Below are 18379 nucleotides of genomic sequence, written 5' to 3'. Positions count from 1 at the left end.
CACGCTTTGTCTCACTCTGTTTCTCAAAAATAAATGTAAAAAAAAAAAATTAAAAAAAAAAAAAAGAATATCAAAGAACAGAGCCTATAGGGCTATCGCGACAACCATCGGTTCAAAGGCAAGGAATGCTTATGAAGATTGAAAATGGTTTAAAACGTAAACGCATGTTATGTGAAGAGTTTAACTGCATAGAAAAAAAAATCAGAAGAAGCACTTAGTTAAAAATGAGAAAGGAAACCTGGTCATGTTTTCATAAGAAAAAGGCAGTGGCATTTTTGGGAACCCGGTGGGAGGACAGGGGAATTAGGGCTCCCCCCCCCATCTTAGTTATTTCCATACAGAGGCATTTGTAGCCCACTGACAAAGTACTAAGAAGTCTGATGTGCATGAAAAACGACTTCGCTGGAAATGTGCTTGAAAATGGTTTTCTATCTGGTGTTCCATTGCCTGGTTGGCTCCTGCGCGTGTGACGCTACCCAGAATGAGAATTCTTAAGGCGAGACAGAGCCCCCCCTCTGAACCCCTGAATCCACTCTAGCCTCAGGGGGTTTCTCAAGTCTCTGATTTTTGAAGGACAAGCTCAAAGGTCTCCTCAAGTCAACCAAAGCTCTCGAGAGGCACAGAAGAGCTTTCACTATTCAGCTACAGCCCGAGGACTTGCCGACTCCGGCTTTACCGTTCCAGGTGGGAGTTTTATGGCTCTGGGAAGCTTAAAGATAGCTTCCCCTGTCTTCTCCCCTATTCTCCACCTTGCTCTGAGCCACCGTGTAGATGTGCCCGCCTTTCCCGCCCACCCACCTCCGTCTGTCCTGAAGAGCATTTCCCTCTCCAAACAGTTACCTCCCGTTCATCCTTCGCAAGAACACCAGCGCATCCCGTGAGAGAAGCCTCTGCTCCTCTGAACTGCTGGACTAGTAGTCCCTCCCGTATGTTCCACAAGCCCGCCCCTACACAGAGCTCAGTACGTGCACTGCATTCTATTCAGCTGCCTGCCGCTCCCACTACCCGTGGGGGTGCTGGGGCAGGAGTCTGGACCCGCCGCAGCGGCCTCACCTGAGAACTTATTACAAATGCAAATTCGAGGGCCCTGTGGAAATTCAGAATCAGACATTTTCTTAAGACTACATCCCGGGCAGCAGTCAGCGTTAGGGCAGCTGGGATGCCCCACACCAAGGCTGAGAACCACTGTAGGCAGTTTCTCAAGGGCAGGGGCCATGCTGTACTGTTTTTTGCATTCCCCAGAGCCTAACACTGTCTCTAGTACATGCTAAGAGCTCCATTTAAACAAGCACAAGTGTTTTAAACGAAATTTAAAAATGTATGTGGCAAAGCATAGAAGAGTTATTTGGTTTGGGTTTTTTTTCTAACTTCAAATGTGTGTGTGGGAAACAGTAGCAAGCTTTAGGGGTCAGTGGGGCTATCCCCTCCTGGACCCGGAATTCAGAGATCATCACTCCATTTTCTACTGTTTCGAGTAAACATCCCAAATCCAGATCACTGTCCATGGCTATCTGGGGCGGAGGAAGAGGCGGGGGCGGGCAATAGGAATCTTAGAGAAACAGAGGCCATTCCTAAGTCAGTGGAAATCCTTGAACCTCCCCCCCCCCCCCCCGCCACAGCACTGGGGGCATTTCTAACCTGTGAAGTCAAGAATTTCAAACCACTTACTTCCAAGTAAGAGGGAGGTCGATTAGTATTCGTAATACAGGATTTCTAGATTGCTACCAAGGTTAAAGTGTTATCACAAAACACTATAAAGGGACTTAATAGGTCTCGGAACAAAATAAAAAAAAAAAACTAAACTGAAGGCTGTAGGCACTATATCACAGACATTTTGCAAAGTAAAAAATTCTACAGGCATTTTTTTTAAAAAAAGAGTTTTTTAAATGTTTATTCAGTTTTGAGAGAGAGAGAGCACGAGTTGAGGAGGGGCAGAGAGAGAGAGAGAGGGAGACACAGAATCCGAAGCAGGCTCCAGGCTCCGAGCCATCAGCACAGAGCCCGACGCGGGGCTCGAACCCATAAACCGTGAGGTCATGACCTGAGCCAAGTCTGCTGCTTAACGGACTGAGCCCACCAGGCGCCCCTAGAGGCATTTTTAACCACTGCTTATTAAATGTGTAACAGGAGAAACTATCGTTAAGTTAGCCCTCTAAAACGCAGTTTCCTTTTGAAATCATGTTAATCAGCTTCAAATTCTGAAGTCATGAGAGTCACCCCCAAAAGAATCTTATGACCACTAAGATGGTCCAGGTAAAACAGAGGCTCACTTCAAAAGCTAATTTTATCAGGTGCAAGATACCCAGATGGGACAGCGTATTTCTTCTAGGTTTTCTGTTCATCACCATGAACTGCCAAGAAACGCTCACCAGCCCCAAACCCTCCCAACCTCAGGTTTCCAGGGACACGGAGGCAAACCTTGTCAGTATCGTCAAGTTAAGACTTGGGTCGTGCCACCCAACTTCAGGACTGAAACAAGACTGGTCTCCAACCCCCACTCCATCTATTTATGTTCTACAGTCAATCTTACACCCAAAACTCTTCCCACCAAAGATGTTAGAAGCGAGACTCTCCGAAGTTAGAAAATCTTCAAAAAACTGGTTTTAGGTTAGGAGAACAGAGACCAGGGAGAAGGTCTCTTGGATTGGAGTTAGAAGCTAGAGACTGCTTTGATATTCTAGAAATATCCATCGGGAGCAACGAATTTCACAACTGAACTGACACCGTGGGTACTTTCCAGAAGACGGCGGGGAACAGAGCCAACAAGGAGCAGTTCTAAGTAAACCTCATGGGAAACTCCACAATGTAAAACTTACATTGGAAAGGACTGATGTCTTAACCTGAACTTTATCTACTGCAATCAATACTAGCAATTAATTCTAAGTCCCCAAGCCAGTACTTTCCGGCATATCTTTAAAATTCGTTTTTACCTCTTTCCACATAACGGTATGCCACATACCATTCCTTAACACTGAAAAAGAAAAAAAAAAAATGTTTCAATCAACATCGGTGATAATCAAAACAAAACCCGCTTTCCAAAATCTAAAAGGCTCCTTTTACAATTCCATTTGTTACTTCCAACATGATCATATCGTTAGACGTAAAGGTATACCACACCACTCCCCAAAATGGAGCCCAAATCTGTGTCCCATATGTAGGTTAATGCGTACACATAAGTATAGATATGTGCATAGAAGTTAAATCTTGTCCTGTTTATCCCAGGAGAAAAATATCACCCTGTTGTTACGAGATTTAAACACACACACACACACACACACACACACACACACACAACCCCACAGATCTAATGTTCTAGAAATCAATAGAGTAAAAGAGAGAGGTAGGACACAATTACAAATCAAGGATGTGAATTCTTGGACATAAAATATGTCTAGCTCCTGAAAATTACCACCTTTTTGAAAATACACCAATTCTGTTCAAATCTTAAGAGCCAGGACTCACTTTTGTTGGACTGGTTTGCAATTTTGCTCTTGAAAATGTTTGATAGATCACTTCCCTCGACTTATCTCGGTACCATTAGCTACTAATTTAAAATGCCTTAAATGCAGGTCTTAGGTTTTCCAGTGGAAAAAGTGACTCAGCCTGGGGTCTTACCTATCGTTTTCTTTTTGTTAACTGCATTGTCTGCCTTATGCCGCTTCTGTTACAAGAAAGAAAGAACGTTCTTAGATTCAAAAGTTCCAAATGAATAATTGAAACAACAAACAATAGATCAGGAAAGAAACAGGACACAAGGAAACCGACTGGCAGCAACATTAATGCTATAAAATTCAGCTCGGTGGTTTGTGACCCAGCGTCGCTTGAATTCAGTAGATCAATGTAGCAAATTTGGATGCAGGTGTAAACCATGACCTTTTGGCTCCAACAAGGAGCGAGCACTCTGAAGTATGAAACTTCTCACTCCTTGTTTGTTTTAGGCTCGACTAAAAAATTACTCAGGATGATAAACCCAACAACAACCGAATTCATTTTATTGGTAAAGTACTTCAGGCACAAAGTACGTTTCCTTTGATTTGTATTCCATTCATTTGTTTCCCAATTCCCAGAAAAATGTACACGTGTGTGTGAGTGTATGTGTGTGTGAGAAGGGGAGAGCCACAGACACTGCGGGGGGTGGGGGTGGGAGGAAGGGAGAGAGAGTGAGAGAGAGAGAGAGAAATGGGTTGAGGGAGTGAGGAGTGGAGAGGAAGAGAAAGACTATGCAGACAAGACCACAGGTGGAGAGAGAAAAGGGGAGAAAGCATGAATACGGCTGTAGCCAATGAACTTGGAAATACACGGAGATTAATATGAGGGAAAGACTCATAAAAGTCCTCAGCCACAGCCAGCCCAATGTTGCAATAGAAGGCAGCAATATAATCCTTTCACTACCCAAATTAACAAGCTCTAAAGCAGGACACAAGGAACATTAGTGATGAAAATCAAAGAGGGACCTCAGAGCTAACATTAGAAAATAGAGTTTCGAACTACTTCTGTGCCGTTGGATTTAAGACACTGTGTGTCCACGTTCCCTCCCCAAAAACAACATCGTGGGCCTTGACAGGCTAGTTAAGCTGTCGACCAGTTTCCTGTCTTCAACAAAAAACCCAAAGCAACAGATAAGTTATAAGCTATATAACTTATACAACATTTTTATTGTATGAAAGCAAAAACTTACAAAATCTTCTACAATCTCTTTGATGCCTGCGATTGTTAAAATAATGATCAATGGCACCAGGGTGGTGTATCTTCCTGTTGGAGATACATCTGGAATTTGCTGTAAGACAAGAGACCAAAAGAGGGAAGCTGACAAAATTAAGATTTTTAAATGAAAATCCTCTCCATGTAAAAGAAAATAGGACACTCACCACTCTTTGAAGTTCTGTTCCACTTGTTAAACCAAAAGGATTACATTTTAAAAACTAAGTACATGTTTTACATATTTTAAGAATTTTATCCAACATTGTTATGTGTTTAGAACAGAAAGGGGGTTAAAAGTATCACCCGAGGGCCATTTTTCAAGGTGTCTTTTTAGTAACTGGCACTGTCCTCCCAGCAATATCTAGATAAGTCTCCCTTTGTGCAAAGATCATGTTTCTTCATGGAAACAATGATTGGATAAGGGGACAAATTACATCCAAGCATCATGACACTTTTTCAGTTACGTGACCTTTGAGCCAAGTCTCATTTTGCATGTAGTTAGCATTATGAATTTTAGGTAACTTTTTTTAAAAACATTACCTGTAATAAGGCAATGAAGAGGAAGAAGGCGTTAGCAGCTCTTCTAATCTGCTCATACAAGAATCGAGGTAGAAACGTCAACACGCTGTACTTGGCCGTACTGAAAGGACAAAGAAAAATGATAGCGTCGGTTACAAACCTAAGTTCTAAAAAGCAAGAAGACGAAGTTTCAAGAATTTTACAAGTGGTTTTAAAAATAAAGTATTTCAAACTTCAGGACAAGAAAATTGCCATGCTGGCCCTTTACGAAATCTTGTAAAAGGACACGCCTGACAAGAAAATCTTCCAATGGGATCTTTGTTTTCAAATTTAGACATATTTACTATTCACACGGTGTGAGCAGGGACATTTGTCCACCTTCTGGGAGCTATAGTAAGCACATCAAGAATATTAGTTAAAGGAAGACATGTCTCAAGGATCGCAAAACAGAAAGAGGTACACATTCCAAATACCGAAGATACGAACCCTGAAGTAGATAGAAATACCTTGGGAAATTCACACAACGGGGTAGAATTATTATGCCATGATTTGTGATGCATGATAGTTCTTAACAGAAAGCCATCGATTCAATGCAGCAAGTTAATTCCATAAAGTATGCCCTGGGTACCAGGAAGGTATCCCTCTGGATACCTACCACAGGTGGGGGCTTTATTTTTGGTCAACCACACCTGAAAAATCTCCATTCCTATCACATCCTTTACTCACGCTTGCTTGGAACTGTTTTCCAGTTTTACTAAGAAATAATTGATATGCATCACTGTGTAACTTAAGGTGCACAGCATGATGCTCTGATTTACATCTATCGTGAAGCGGTTATCACAACAGGTTCAGCCAACACCCGTCTTCTCATATGGGCACAAGCGAACTTTAACTTTCAGATCTATCATACAGCAGTGGTAGCTATCGTCATCATGTTGTACGTTACATTCCTTGTACTTGTTTATCTCCTAACTGGAAGTTTGTAACTTTTGGCCACCTTATCCAATTTCCTTCCTCCCACCCTCCACTTCTGGTAATTACATGTTTCATCTTTTTCTAGGAGTTTGGGTTTGGATTCTTTAGATTCTACGTGTGAGATCATGCAGTTATGTCCTCTTTTTCTGATTTACTTCACTTACTTCACGTGCCTTCGGGGTCTATCCACATCTCAAATGGTAGGGCTCCCTCATTTTCTGTGGCTGAGTAATATTCCACTTTATGTATATACCACAACTTCTTCATCCATTCACCCATCAACAGACAGGCTGTTTCCATGTCTTGACTAGTGTAAACAGTGCTGCTATGAACATATCTCCACCTCTATCTTTTTAGGTTTAGTGTTTTCATTTCCTTTGGATATATTCCCCAAAGTTGAACTGATGGGTCCTAGGGTAGTTATATTTAATTTTGTGAGGAAATGCCATACTGTTTCCCCCAGTGGCTGCACCAGTTTATATCTCCACATCCATGCCAGCATTTGTTATCTTTTTTTGAGGCTGGCTATCCAAATACGTGTAACGTGACAGGTGCTTATGGTTTTAATTTGTATTTCTCTAATGACTAGCGATGCTGAGCATCTTTTCATGTGCCTATTGGCTTTTCGTCTATCTTCTTTGGAGAAGTGTCTACTCAGGTCCTTTGCCCATTTTTTAACTGACATTTCTTTCCATCGAGTTGTAGGAGTCTTTTATATATATTATATACTAGCCCCTTATCAGATACTTGGTTTGCGAATGCATTTTCCCCATTCCACAGATTCTCTTTTCACTTTACTGATGGTTTCTTTGGCTGGGCAGAAGCTTTTGACTTGGAGGTAGTCCCACTTGTTTTTTATTTTGTTGCTTGGGTTTCAGGGGTCACATCCAAAAAATCATCACCAAAACCCACGCCAACGAGCTTGTTTCTATGTTCTCCTGCAAGAGTTTCATGGCTTGCGGTCTTACGCTTAAGTCTTTACTTGAAGTTAATTTTTGTAAGTGGTGTAAGATGGGGGTCTAGTTTCATTCTTTGACATGCGAGTATCCAATTATCCCAGCACCTTATTGAAAAGATGGTCTCTTCTCCCTTGAGAATTCTTGGCTCCCTCTCCAAGTATCAGTGGACCATATATACTCGGGTTTATTTGTGGGCTCTTGATTCAGTTCTGTTGATCCATTTGTCTGTTTTTATACCAAGACCATACTGTCGTGATGACTATGGCTTTAGAGTATAGCGTTAACTTAGGAAGTGTAATGCCTCTCACTGTATTCTTCCTTCTCAGAATTTCCTTGGCTATTTAGGGTCTTTTGTGGTTCCATATCATTTTAGCAGTGTTTTTTCCACTTCTGTAAAAAATGCCACTAGATCTCAATAAATATTGTGTTGAATCTGTAGATGTTCCCATTTTTGTTTCCACCTGGGACATCCTCTCTCACCCAAATGGTCTCTCCATAACTAAACTGCCCTTCCCATCTTATGCCCTCAAACTTACATATGCCATTAAATTTGGTCAAATCACAGACTCTTTTTCCTCCAAGCCCACAGGATGGTGTTTGTCCCTACATTATATGGTCTCTGCTTTGCTTTGTATTATATTTATCCATCCCCAAAATAGATTCTGGGAACATTAAGATGCTTACTTCAACTTCATATGTTCCCACTACATAGCAGATAATCAATGAACAATGAAATAATCCAAAGGCATAAAGTGAGAAGCTGAAGGGGCCAAGTGAACCAGATTTCCTTTGGCTGCTCAAAGGCTTACCAATAAGAAGTACCCGCTTGACTCCTACTTTGCCTTCTGAAGACCTAATTCTGAGCCAACTCTTTTTGTTTATTGTCTTTTTTAAATATTTAATTTAGGGGCGCCTGGGTGGCGCAGTCGGTTAAGCGTCCGACTTCAGCCAGGTCACGATCTCGCGCTCCGTGAGTTCGAGCCCCGCGTCGGGCTCTGGGCTGATGGCTCAGAGCCTGGAGCCTGTTTCCGATTCTGTGTCTCCCTCTCTGTCTGCCCCTCCCCCGTTCATGCTCTGCCTCTCTCTGTCGCAAAAATAAATAAACGTTGAAAAAAAAAATTTAAAAAAAAATATTTAATTTAAACTTTAAGTTAGGGGATATACAGTGCAATGTTGGTTTCAGAAGTAGAAAACTCAGTGATTCATCACTTATATAACAGCCAGTGCTCATCACAACAAGTGCCCTCCATAATACCCATCACCAATCTAGCCCATCTCCTACCCACCTCCCTCCATCAACCCTGTCTGTTCTCCATCATGAAGAATCTTTTGTGGTTTGTTTCCCTTTCTTCTCTTTATACCCCCCCCCCCTTATATGTTCATCTGTTTCTTAAATTCCACCTAGGAGCAAAATCATATTTGTCTTTCTCTGACTTATTTTACTTCGCATTAATACATTCTAGCTCTATCCACGTCATCACAAATGGCAAGATTTCGTTCTTTTTGATGGCTGAGTTATATTCCATGGTGTGTGTGTGTGTGTGTGTGTGTGTGTGTGTGTGTGTATACATATATACCCCATCTGCTTTATCTATTCATCAGTCGATGGACATTTAGGCTCTCTCCATAGTTTGGCTATTGTTGATAATGCTGCTATGAACATCGGGGTGCATATACCCCTTTGAATCTGTATTTTTGTATCCTTTGAGTAATACCTAACAGTGCAACTGCTGGATCGTGGGGTAGTTCTATCTGAGCCAACTCTTAACTGAAATATATGATAGCAAGATTATCCAGCAGAACAACCCAACACACAAATACACAACAAATCAGAAACACCAAAATAGAAGAGCAAATGCCTCAGGAGACAGAACACTAGGGGCATATATACTGCTATAAGTCCCAACAACAAAATAATAAAACCAGGCAACTCAAAAAAATATAGCATCTTAAGGTCACTTGAGGAAACAGGAAACTGTCCCATGTACCATTTACTGCTACTGTCTCAGAAAAGATCATCCCCATGGTACATCAGCCTTGTGTTTCATAATACACACTGGAGTCATCCTCAGAGAATTATTTTTAGCCTTCGTCTGCTTACAGTATTAAATATACATATAGACAATTACATGAAAACCACTTCTAAGACCGTTCAAACTTAAAGATTCTGACACTTGAAGGGATATCACTGAACTAGCTAGAAAATACGTTTGCATGGAGCCCCCATTCATTTATGTAGCCCTTTGGGGTATAAGACGTCACTAAAATTTTGCCAGACAGAACAAACTAGCTGCAATCAAGCTCATTAAAGAGTAGGGAAAATATATCAAGTTCACGTACATGACGGTACATGTCGTATAAAGTTCTGGTATAAAGTTCTCTTAACTACAGTTTAGAGGACAAATTCAAATGGAACATCACGTATTCCTTTATGGTGTACTGACCACTGAAACAAAGCAAACAACGTTTATCATAAAGAAAACAGGAAAATTCATATACTTGAAGACGAAAAAGCATCTTATAAAGTAGTGTGACTATAAACCCCAGATTCCATCTGTATGGAACAGACACACTCACACTGACGGTACACGACCCTGTCTACGCGTGAACGTTTCCCAGTTCAGTAAGATACTAAGTGTGCGTAAGAGGACCCGCCTGTCTCTGAAATGCCGTAAAGATTTGGAGTAGACAGAGATCCCATTTATGTGAGAAAACCAAAGGTAAGATGTGGGAGGAAAACATACTAACTTTTATTCTAGCCAGACTAGAAAAGTGAGTCTAAGATATTTTCATACTGAAACAGAATGAGTGTAATCAGTAATTCAGAGAAACCGACATGGGTGTAAGAGATGGCTACTGCGTAGCCTGAAAACAATCGTCTTGACAGACAACCCTGATGTGTCCTGGCACAGATTTAGAGACACACAACTACAACCCGCTAAAGGCAAGCACCTCAAAATCCTTCCACCGGAAGAGTTTAGGGTAGTGCCTCCCCAACTTAAAGATGCATATAAATTGCTGGGGGACCTTGTTAAAATGGATTCGTTGGGGTTCTCCAGAGAAACAGAAGCAACAGAAGTGTATACACAGAGACAGGGAAAGAGAGATGTTAAGGAACTCGCCCAATTGTGGAGGCTTGACAAGTCCAAAGTCTGCAGGGTGGACCAGCCGACCGGAGACCCAGGGGAAGATCTAACGTGCTCTTTCACGTCTGATGGCTGTCTGATGGTGGAATTCCTTCTCGTCCAGGAAAGGCGGACTTCATTCTGTTCAGGCTTTCCACTAACTGCATAAGGCCACCCAAAGTAGAGGATCATCTGTATTCACAGTCTACCAATTTAAATGCTAATCTCATTCAAAAACACCTTCACAGAAACATCTACAATAATGTTTGACCAAACACCTGGGCACCACGGCCGGGTCAAGTTGCACGTAAAACTAACCAATACATGCACGTTCTGACTCGGTAGGTCTAGAGTGGGCCTGTGATTCTGCATTGCCAACAAGTTCCCAGTGAGGTCAACGGTGCTGGTCCAAGGACCATACCCTGACCGGCAACCACCCTTGAACAGGTAGCTTTGCTCAAGTCTCCTTTTTGAAGTCAGTCCAGGTGAACACTACAACACCTAACAAGGAGGAGAGACATCTACCATCCGGTCCCCATACCAGGGTTAAGAACCATACACAGGGTGAAACGGGCCAATTAAGGAGGTTCCCAACAGAAGCGTCCGTTCATCCAGGTGAACGAGTCGGCCCCAAAAGATGCCCACTCAAACCACACATCAGCACGCCTGTGGACATGGCTGTTCACGGCAAGGACGCACACTAGCTCCAAGCACCCTAGGTAGTTAGCACATCGTAGAGCCTGGGGAATGGGGAGAAGTGACCAGGAGAAAACGGGCATTTCCTGTGGTTCACTCAGATTCCCTCTAAACATGTTAGAGCAGCGTCTTCCAAAACTGGGCGACGTGAGCAATGACCAGGGGCTCGTCAAACATCCATCCGACCTTCGTTCCACGGATATTCACTGAGCCCCATCCGGGTACTAGCACTGTGTCAGGCACCACAGGGAACCGACCGGTCAAAACTGCATACCCTCATGGGAATTACATTCTAGAGGAAAAAGGAGCTTGAAAACAAAACAGGACAGACTAGATGTGATAAACACCGTGGAGGAAAATCAATCGGGGAAGAGGGACACAGAGGTACACGAGCGGGGCCTGGGGAAAGGGGCTTGATCCTCAACGGCAAGATCAGCACATGTTTCACCAAGAAGGTGAAGGCTGTGCTAAGCCCTGAGGGAGGCGAAGCAGCAGAAACATCCACGTGGGCACACCAGGGAAGAGCGCCACAGAAGCAGGGAACAGCAAGGGCAAGCGGGGAGTGTGAGCACTCCCGTGGGAGAGGCAGGGAAGGGCCAACGTGGGCGGAACCACGCGCAGAAGTACGGAGAGACCACTTGAGTCAGACACCGGCCTTTTCATCTCGAGAACCTGAGGTCTCTGGATTCCAAGAAGACAAGAGCTGACAACTGCAGCAACCTGCAAACCCCCTCCCCTGGGGAAACCTGGCTCAGCAGGGGTCACGTGTCTGGGGGGGGGGGGGGCACGCTCCCCTTGGGCACTCTTAGCACCAGGAGAGTATGGGAAATGACCCCTGCAGGAAACAGGGCCTGGCAAACACGTGGGTCTGGGGCTACGCCGGCCACACATCACAAAGCATTCCAGAAGTCTCATCGCCTGAACTCAGCACAAAAAACCCAGACATGGGGCGCCTGGGTGGCTCAGTCGGTTAAGCGGCCAACTTCAGCTCAGGTCATGATCTCGCAGTCTGTGAGTTGGAGCCCCCACGTCGGGCTCTGTGCTGACATCTCAGAGCCTGGAGCCTGTTTCAGATTCTGTGTCTCCCTCTCTGTCTGACCCTCCCCCGTTCATGCTCTCTGTCTCAAAAATAAATAAACGTTAAGAAAAAAAAAAAAAAAAAAACCCAGACATGACGCTTGAGTTAGGATTTTCTGGCTGTGAGAAACACCGCAATTGACAACTGGTCTCTAAAGGCAAATCTAAAACGCAGTAACTAATCCAAGTGTAACTTCCCCCTAAAACGAGCCTCCAGAAACCCAGAAATTAAACTAGCTTAACACTCAACTTTGAAATGGGAGCAGTAAATCCCCCTTAGGTATACACACAGCCAAAAGGATGGACCAATAGACAGCAAAGCCTATGGCCTTCCCCATCTAGCATGGACTCCTGATGCTTTGCCAACCAACACCCCCCCCCCCCAAATTATGTTCAGGATATCCTCTCCAGTATAGAAATCCCTGCCGATAAACAGGGCTAGGACCACTTCACTAAAAACGTTCACGTCATCTTCCTGAACTATTACAATTCCACCAGTTGCAAAGCTCATATGAGAACACTATTTTCAACACTTTTGAAAATCTCTATTTTCAACACTCTTCCTGTTTCTTCTTCCATAGCTGGGGAAAAAGTGCAAGATACTGCCTTATCTCATAGCCTGTCCCCAGAATGTAGTAATTGGACCTGGGCCAGTGGTATAAGTAACACACTTCTTCATAGCAATTTATGACGGCTGACATAGACCTTCTTAGCATGTTCTTTTCTGTAACACATAATGCATCATTCAATAAATGCCTCTGGGCACAAAGCGTTTATTTCAATACTTCGATGAAAATGTGGCCAGGGGAGAAGAGAACGGAGACACAACAACATTTTGAGCACAAAGCACGCTGCCAGGCAAATCTTCGCCCATGGACAACTCTGAGATACGCAGTTCCAAATGCAAGACACCAGTTGCTTATAGCTACTATCTCCAGATGTAGCATCACTGAGAAGTAGGTTTGGTTCAATTGCTTTACCTGAAAACCTGCGAACTTTGAGATCAAATCAAAGGAAGGGAAGCTGGGAGACTCTCATTCAAAGCAAAGCGAAAAGGACCGTCTTCAAGGAGATTCTATCTTGAATAAAAAGAAACACCAAATATCACGAAAATACCTGACCTCGACACCAACAGGTACAGGAGTCACAAACGAAGCCCAATCCTACTGCCGCCCCAGGACCAGCAAAACAGGTCGAAGTCTGTTGCATGTAATTCTACCTTTGGCCCTGCACTCAGAATTCACGATGTTCTTTCCAAACCCAGGGAAATAAACCCAATCAAAAGGGATATTTAAGGCTGCTCTGGGGGCTGACATACTACAAGTCAAACAAGGTGTGACAGGACTCTGAAACAGAGTCATCAAAGTAGAAGCACCTAAAGCCTGCACAGGCTCCTTGGAAGCAGGGGTATCGCTCGTTTCAGGAGGAGGTTAAAACTAGTCAAAAAAGGTCACTTCCCAAGTAGGCAGAGCCTAGGAACTCCAAAGATGAGCCGGGTCTATGTGGGATCCTAGCCACGGATAAACAGGAAAATCAGCAGGAGGTGTGGTGAGGAGTACGCAGGGTTCACTAGTGTGGAATGCACAGAAAGTTCACCAAGGTCTGGATAATAAAGCAAAATCTGTCAGTCCTGTGTGCTTGTAGAGTCCAAGAAGTTTACGGATATCAAAACCCAAGGCGAGCAGTATCGTTTTTGTGACTCACATGTAACTGCAAACCTTCATTCAAATGTTTAAGTTTAACACAAGCTTTTCTGCTAGGTCTTCTGCACTTTCTGGTATGCACGAGGAACCATGTATACAGCTCAACTTTTCAGAAAGTGCACACACCCGTGTAGTTGCCTACCTGAAGCTTCACAGAGACATGAGGAACATAGCATTTTATTAAAGCCCCACACATAAAGGCTCAATCCAAAAAGGACCTGGTTTCGGGGCACCTGGGTGGCTCAGTTGGTGGAGCGTCCGACTTCGGCTCAGGTCATGATCTCACGGTTGGTGGGTTCGAGCCCTGCGTCGGGCTCTGTGCTGACAGCTCGGAGCCTGGAGCCTGCTTCGGATTCTGTGTCTCCTTCTCTCTCTGCCCCTCCCCAACTCGTGCTCTATGTCTCTCAAAAATAAACATTAAAAAAAATGTTAAGGACCTGGTTTCTGACTCACAACTGTTAAATGGACACACACATTTATCATCCTCATCCACCCAGGCACCATAAATTAGAAAGGAATGTAAAAATATACAACTGTGTTTTTCAAAATGAGAAATGGAATCATCAGCAGGGGAGATTTTTTTTTCCTTCCTAAAATAGACTCCTGTCTGCTTTTGGCGAGAAAGCTGGGCACGTGCCTCTAGGAGCCGCAGCAAGGGAACACCTCCAGAGAGCAACACTGCTTGGGGAAAGGCCCTGGGCTGAGACAGAAGAACAGGTTCTACTTTGAGAACTATTTTCTGAGAAGGTAAGTCAGTCCATTTTTGAGAGAGTAATAATTCAGTTCTAGCAAGAGGGTCACTGCATTAGTCAGGATTCTCCAGAGAAACAGAACCAACAGGAGGTATATGTAGAGAGAGAGAGAGAGAGAGAGAGAGAGAGATTATAAACTGTTCACATGATTATAGATTCTGACAAGTCCCAAGACCCACGGTCAGCAAGCTGGACATCCAGTAGTGGAACTCCAGTCTGAAGGCAGGAAAAAAAAAAAAAGACGCTGTCCCAGTTCAAAGGCTGTCAGGCAGGAGGGGCTCCCGCTTACTCAGCCTTATGGCTCGATTTAGACCTTCAACTGATTGGATGAAGCCCACCCACACTGGGGAGGGTAATCTGCTTTACTGTATGATCCAAATGTTAATATAATCCAAAATCACCCTCACAGAAACACGCAGAACCTGCACTCCATGCAGGCACTGGGCACTCCATGGCATATACATCTGGGCACTCCATGGCATATACATAAAATGAACCATCACCATTACTTATCAGGCAGGACAGAGACAGGCACACCCCAGTGTGTCAGAGGGGCCTGTGGACAGGGAGAGAGGGGTGTTAGCCTACAAAACACTAGAGGTTCAGGAGGTGGAGACACCAACAATGGAAAAAGAACGGAGGCAAGGGGGAAAAGCAAGGGGAAACAGTTAAAGTCTCTACTCCGAGGAGCCAAGCCAGGAGATCAGGGTTAAGAATCTGGAGAAACTTCAGGAGATAAAACTATAAAGGGCTAAAAGCAAAGGCTTAAGAAAAGCAGCACTGTTCCTTTCTTGGAAGGCCCCTGCTTCTGGTGGCACAGAAACGTCACACAGCCAGACCCCTATACCCATGGCTGGAGAGCTAAAGATCATGCCCTAGGCAAACACTGAAACCTCACAGGAAGAGAAAAAAAATCCTCCATATACTCAATGTTTCAAAGTCCTTCCTAAAGCAGAGCTTGCTATCTGACCCATGCTCATAAAGCACCACTCAGTTGTCTATGCTTTTTGGAAGATTACCAAGTATGTGTAGAAAGTTGCAATTATGAAAAAGACATTCAAAGATGAAAAGAGAAAAAGATCTGAGGAAACACAATGCGGCAAACTTTAAGAAGAATACTTTTTTTTTGGTTTATTTATTTTTTGAGAGAGAGAGAGAGAGAGAGCAAGCAGGGGAGGAGCAAAGAGAGAAAGAGAATCCCATGCACACTCTGCACTGTCAGCACAGAACCCCACGCGGGGCTCGCACTCATGAACCATGAGATCATGACCTGAGCTGAAATAGAGTCAGACGCTTACCTGACTGAGCCACCCAGGCACCCGAAGAGTACTTTTTAAAATGCTAACATCCTCAGAGTTGTAAGAAGAGAGCACATTCATCTAAAACCAGGGTAAGATGCTACTTTTTAAATTTTTTTTTTCAACGTTTATTTATTTTTGGGACAGAGAGAGACAGAGCATGAACGGGGGAGGGGCAGAGAGAGAGGGAGACACAGAATCGGAAACAGGCTCCAGGCTCTGAGCCATCAGCCCAGAGCCTGACGCGGGGCTCGAACTCACGGACCACGAGATCGTGACCTGGCTGAAGTCGGACGCTTAACCGACTGCGCCACCCAGGTGCCCCAAGACGCTACTTTTTAAATGTAACAGAATGAAAGAGTTATTAGGAATTACAAGTATGACAGCCTAAGATAATCCAATCATAGAAGTGAAATATAAAAGTGAATATATACCAAAAAATAGAAAAAAAGATGAAAATTAGAGACCTAAGAGCACTGATGTGAGACTCAATATCCAACCATTATAACCTCTACAAAAGTAAGACAAAGAGAACATTTTTTAAGAAAAATATACAAGAAAATTTCTCAGAATTCTAAGATATAAAGTTTTGGATTGAAAGGCTTCACTAAGTACCCAAAACAAGAGACCTATTCAAAAATCTGAAATTATAGAATACCAAACAAATATCCTTTTATTAAAAACACAAGACTGTAAAAATAACTTATTTATAAAGGAGAAAAGATATCACATTGAATTTAACATAAATTCAGCTAGAGCAACACTTTAGATTTCTATACCTAGCCAAACTATCAGACACTCAAATTTACCTTTCATGTAAGCTTTCTTAGGAAACTGTTTACTGCAAAATGGGCTTAACAATATTAGGGATTAATCAATAAATAAAACAACACACTAACACACTATCAAAAAAAATAGGGAATTCAACTCAACAAAACATCAAGAAAGTTCTAAGATGATCATTTTACAATACATCCACACAACAGCCAGTTTACCTGAGAAAGATGTCTCTGGGGGGAAAAACAAATAGAACTGAGACACTATTTTGAGAGCTCTTTTTTCCAATATATAGAGAGGTTGTATAATAGTGATCTGAAGGGAAAAACAAGTATATGTAAAAAAAAAAAAAATGTAGTAGAAAAATGAGGAAGAAAAGGCAAGTTACACTAGGAAAAAAATAAACATGATATACTACGTCAGTACTTGGCACCAAAGTCAGAAGTTAAATATTTATCTATAAGAGAATTCATAAAGATTATTTCTAAACCTATTTAGAACTATTGTGGAAACAGAGGTGTCCTACTCTTGGCTTAAAGCTCAGGTTGTGATCCTTGGGTCATGAGATTGAGCCTTGCGTCAGGCTCCAGGCTGAGCGTGGAGCCTGCTTGGGATTCTTGCTCTCTTCCTTTGCCCCTCTCCCACTCACATGCTCTCTCTCTCAAAAAAATAAAAAAAGAAAAGAAATATAGAGGCACCTGGGTGATTCAGTCAGTTAAGCGGCTGACTTCGGCTCAGGTCATGATCTCACAGTTTGTGAGTTCGAGCCCCACGTCGAGCCCTGTGCTGACAGCTCAGAGCCTGGAGCCTGCTTTGGATTCTGTGTCTCCCTCTCTCTCTGCCCCATCCCTGCTTGTGCTCTGTCTCTCAAAAATGAACGTTAAAAAAATTTTTGATAAACATAAAAAATAAATATGGTGGAAACCACAAAAGAATTAAAAGCAGAAGGAGTTCAAAGTGGTTGCCTTTGGTGGAACAGAACCAGAATGGGAGAGATGGGGAGGGAGACTATTGATTTTCATGGTAAGCTTCCACACCTATTTCAACTTTTAACAACTCATGTGTTACTACTTTAATAATAACTTAATATTTTAAATAAAGGTTAGTAGTATCCAGACTTAATTGTCAAGGGACCATCAGTTCTTTTATTTTTGGCTAATTTTAGAAATGGCATACATAAGAAGCTGTTTATCAGAACATGAAATTAGGTTAAAGACCTAATTCATTCTTACACTGCTTCCCACCACAAAATGTTGTAGGAACCACTCATATCTGATACTATTCCCTACGGCCCCTTCCTTCCGCCAGCAGCAACCCGGCCCGAGGCTATGGACAGAAGGAAATTCTAATCTACCCTACTTGAGTCTAACAAGAAACAAACATCAGTGCAACACTCAGAGCATAAAACTTTTATATCGTCATTCCTTTGGGAAGAGCAGTCTGGCTTTCAGCACAGGAGTCTTTATCCTGTAACTCAGCCCACAGGAAAAATGAGAGTAAAGTTCCTCCCCCTTAAACAGAAATCACTTTATGGCGAAGAGTATTAGTTTAAGTTCTCTCGCTTCTTTTAATCCCCTGCCAAATTCCTAGAACATCTTTCTTTCTTCTTTTCATCAAACCACATCCTTCTCCGCTTCTGAGCCAACAGCCCAAGGGGTCATCTTCTCTAGCAAGCTCTTCCCTATTCATGTCTACCCAATGCACAATCTGTAATATATGCATTTCATCACTCAGTGTGCATGCATGCGAGAGAGAAAGCGTGGGGTGGGGGGTGGGAGGCAGGAAGAGAAAGTAATT

At 43.0% G+C, this 18379-nt stretch overlaps 1 protein-coding gene across 5 annotated transcripts in view; it reads right to left on the bottom strand.

The window, feature by feature from the left end:
- LOC122480709 (phospholipid-transporting ATPase IB) overlaps positions 1 to 18379 on the bottom strand; it is a 606753-nt gene that overhangs the window by 458286 nt on the left and 130088 nt on the right. For all 5 annotated transcript variants that reach the window (XM_043575482.1, XM_043575463.1, XM_043575477.1 and 2 more), the window contains exons 3-6: positions 5242 to 5341; positions 4679 to 4777; positions 3616 to 3661; positions 2931 to 2971 (exon numbers count right to left, since the gene is read on the bottom strand). In XM_043575482.1, coding sequence (XP_043431417.1) covers positions 2931 to 2971; positions 3616 to 3661; positions 4679 to 4777; positions 5242 to 5341 — 286 coding nt within the window. The remainder of the gene's footprint in view (positions 1 to 2930; positions 2972 to 3615; positions 3662 to 4678; positions 4778 to 5241; positions 5342 to 18379) is intronic.

This window comes from Prionailurus bengalensis, chromosome A1 (assembly GCF_016509475.1).
Source record: "Prionailurus bengalensis isolate Pbe53 chromosome A1, Fcat_Pben_1.1_paternal_pri, whole genome shotgun sequence".
In the NCBI taxonomy this organism is placed as follows: Eukaryota; Metazoa; Chordata; class Mammalia; order Carnivora; family Felidae; genus Prionailurus; species Prionailurus bengalensis.
The sequence above is the reverse complement of the archived record's forward strand: the minus strand, read 5'-3'. Positions and strand labels throughout refer to the sequence as shown.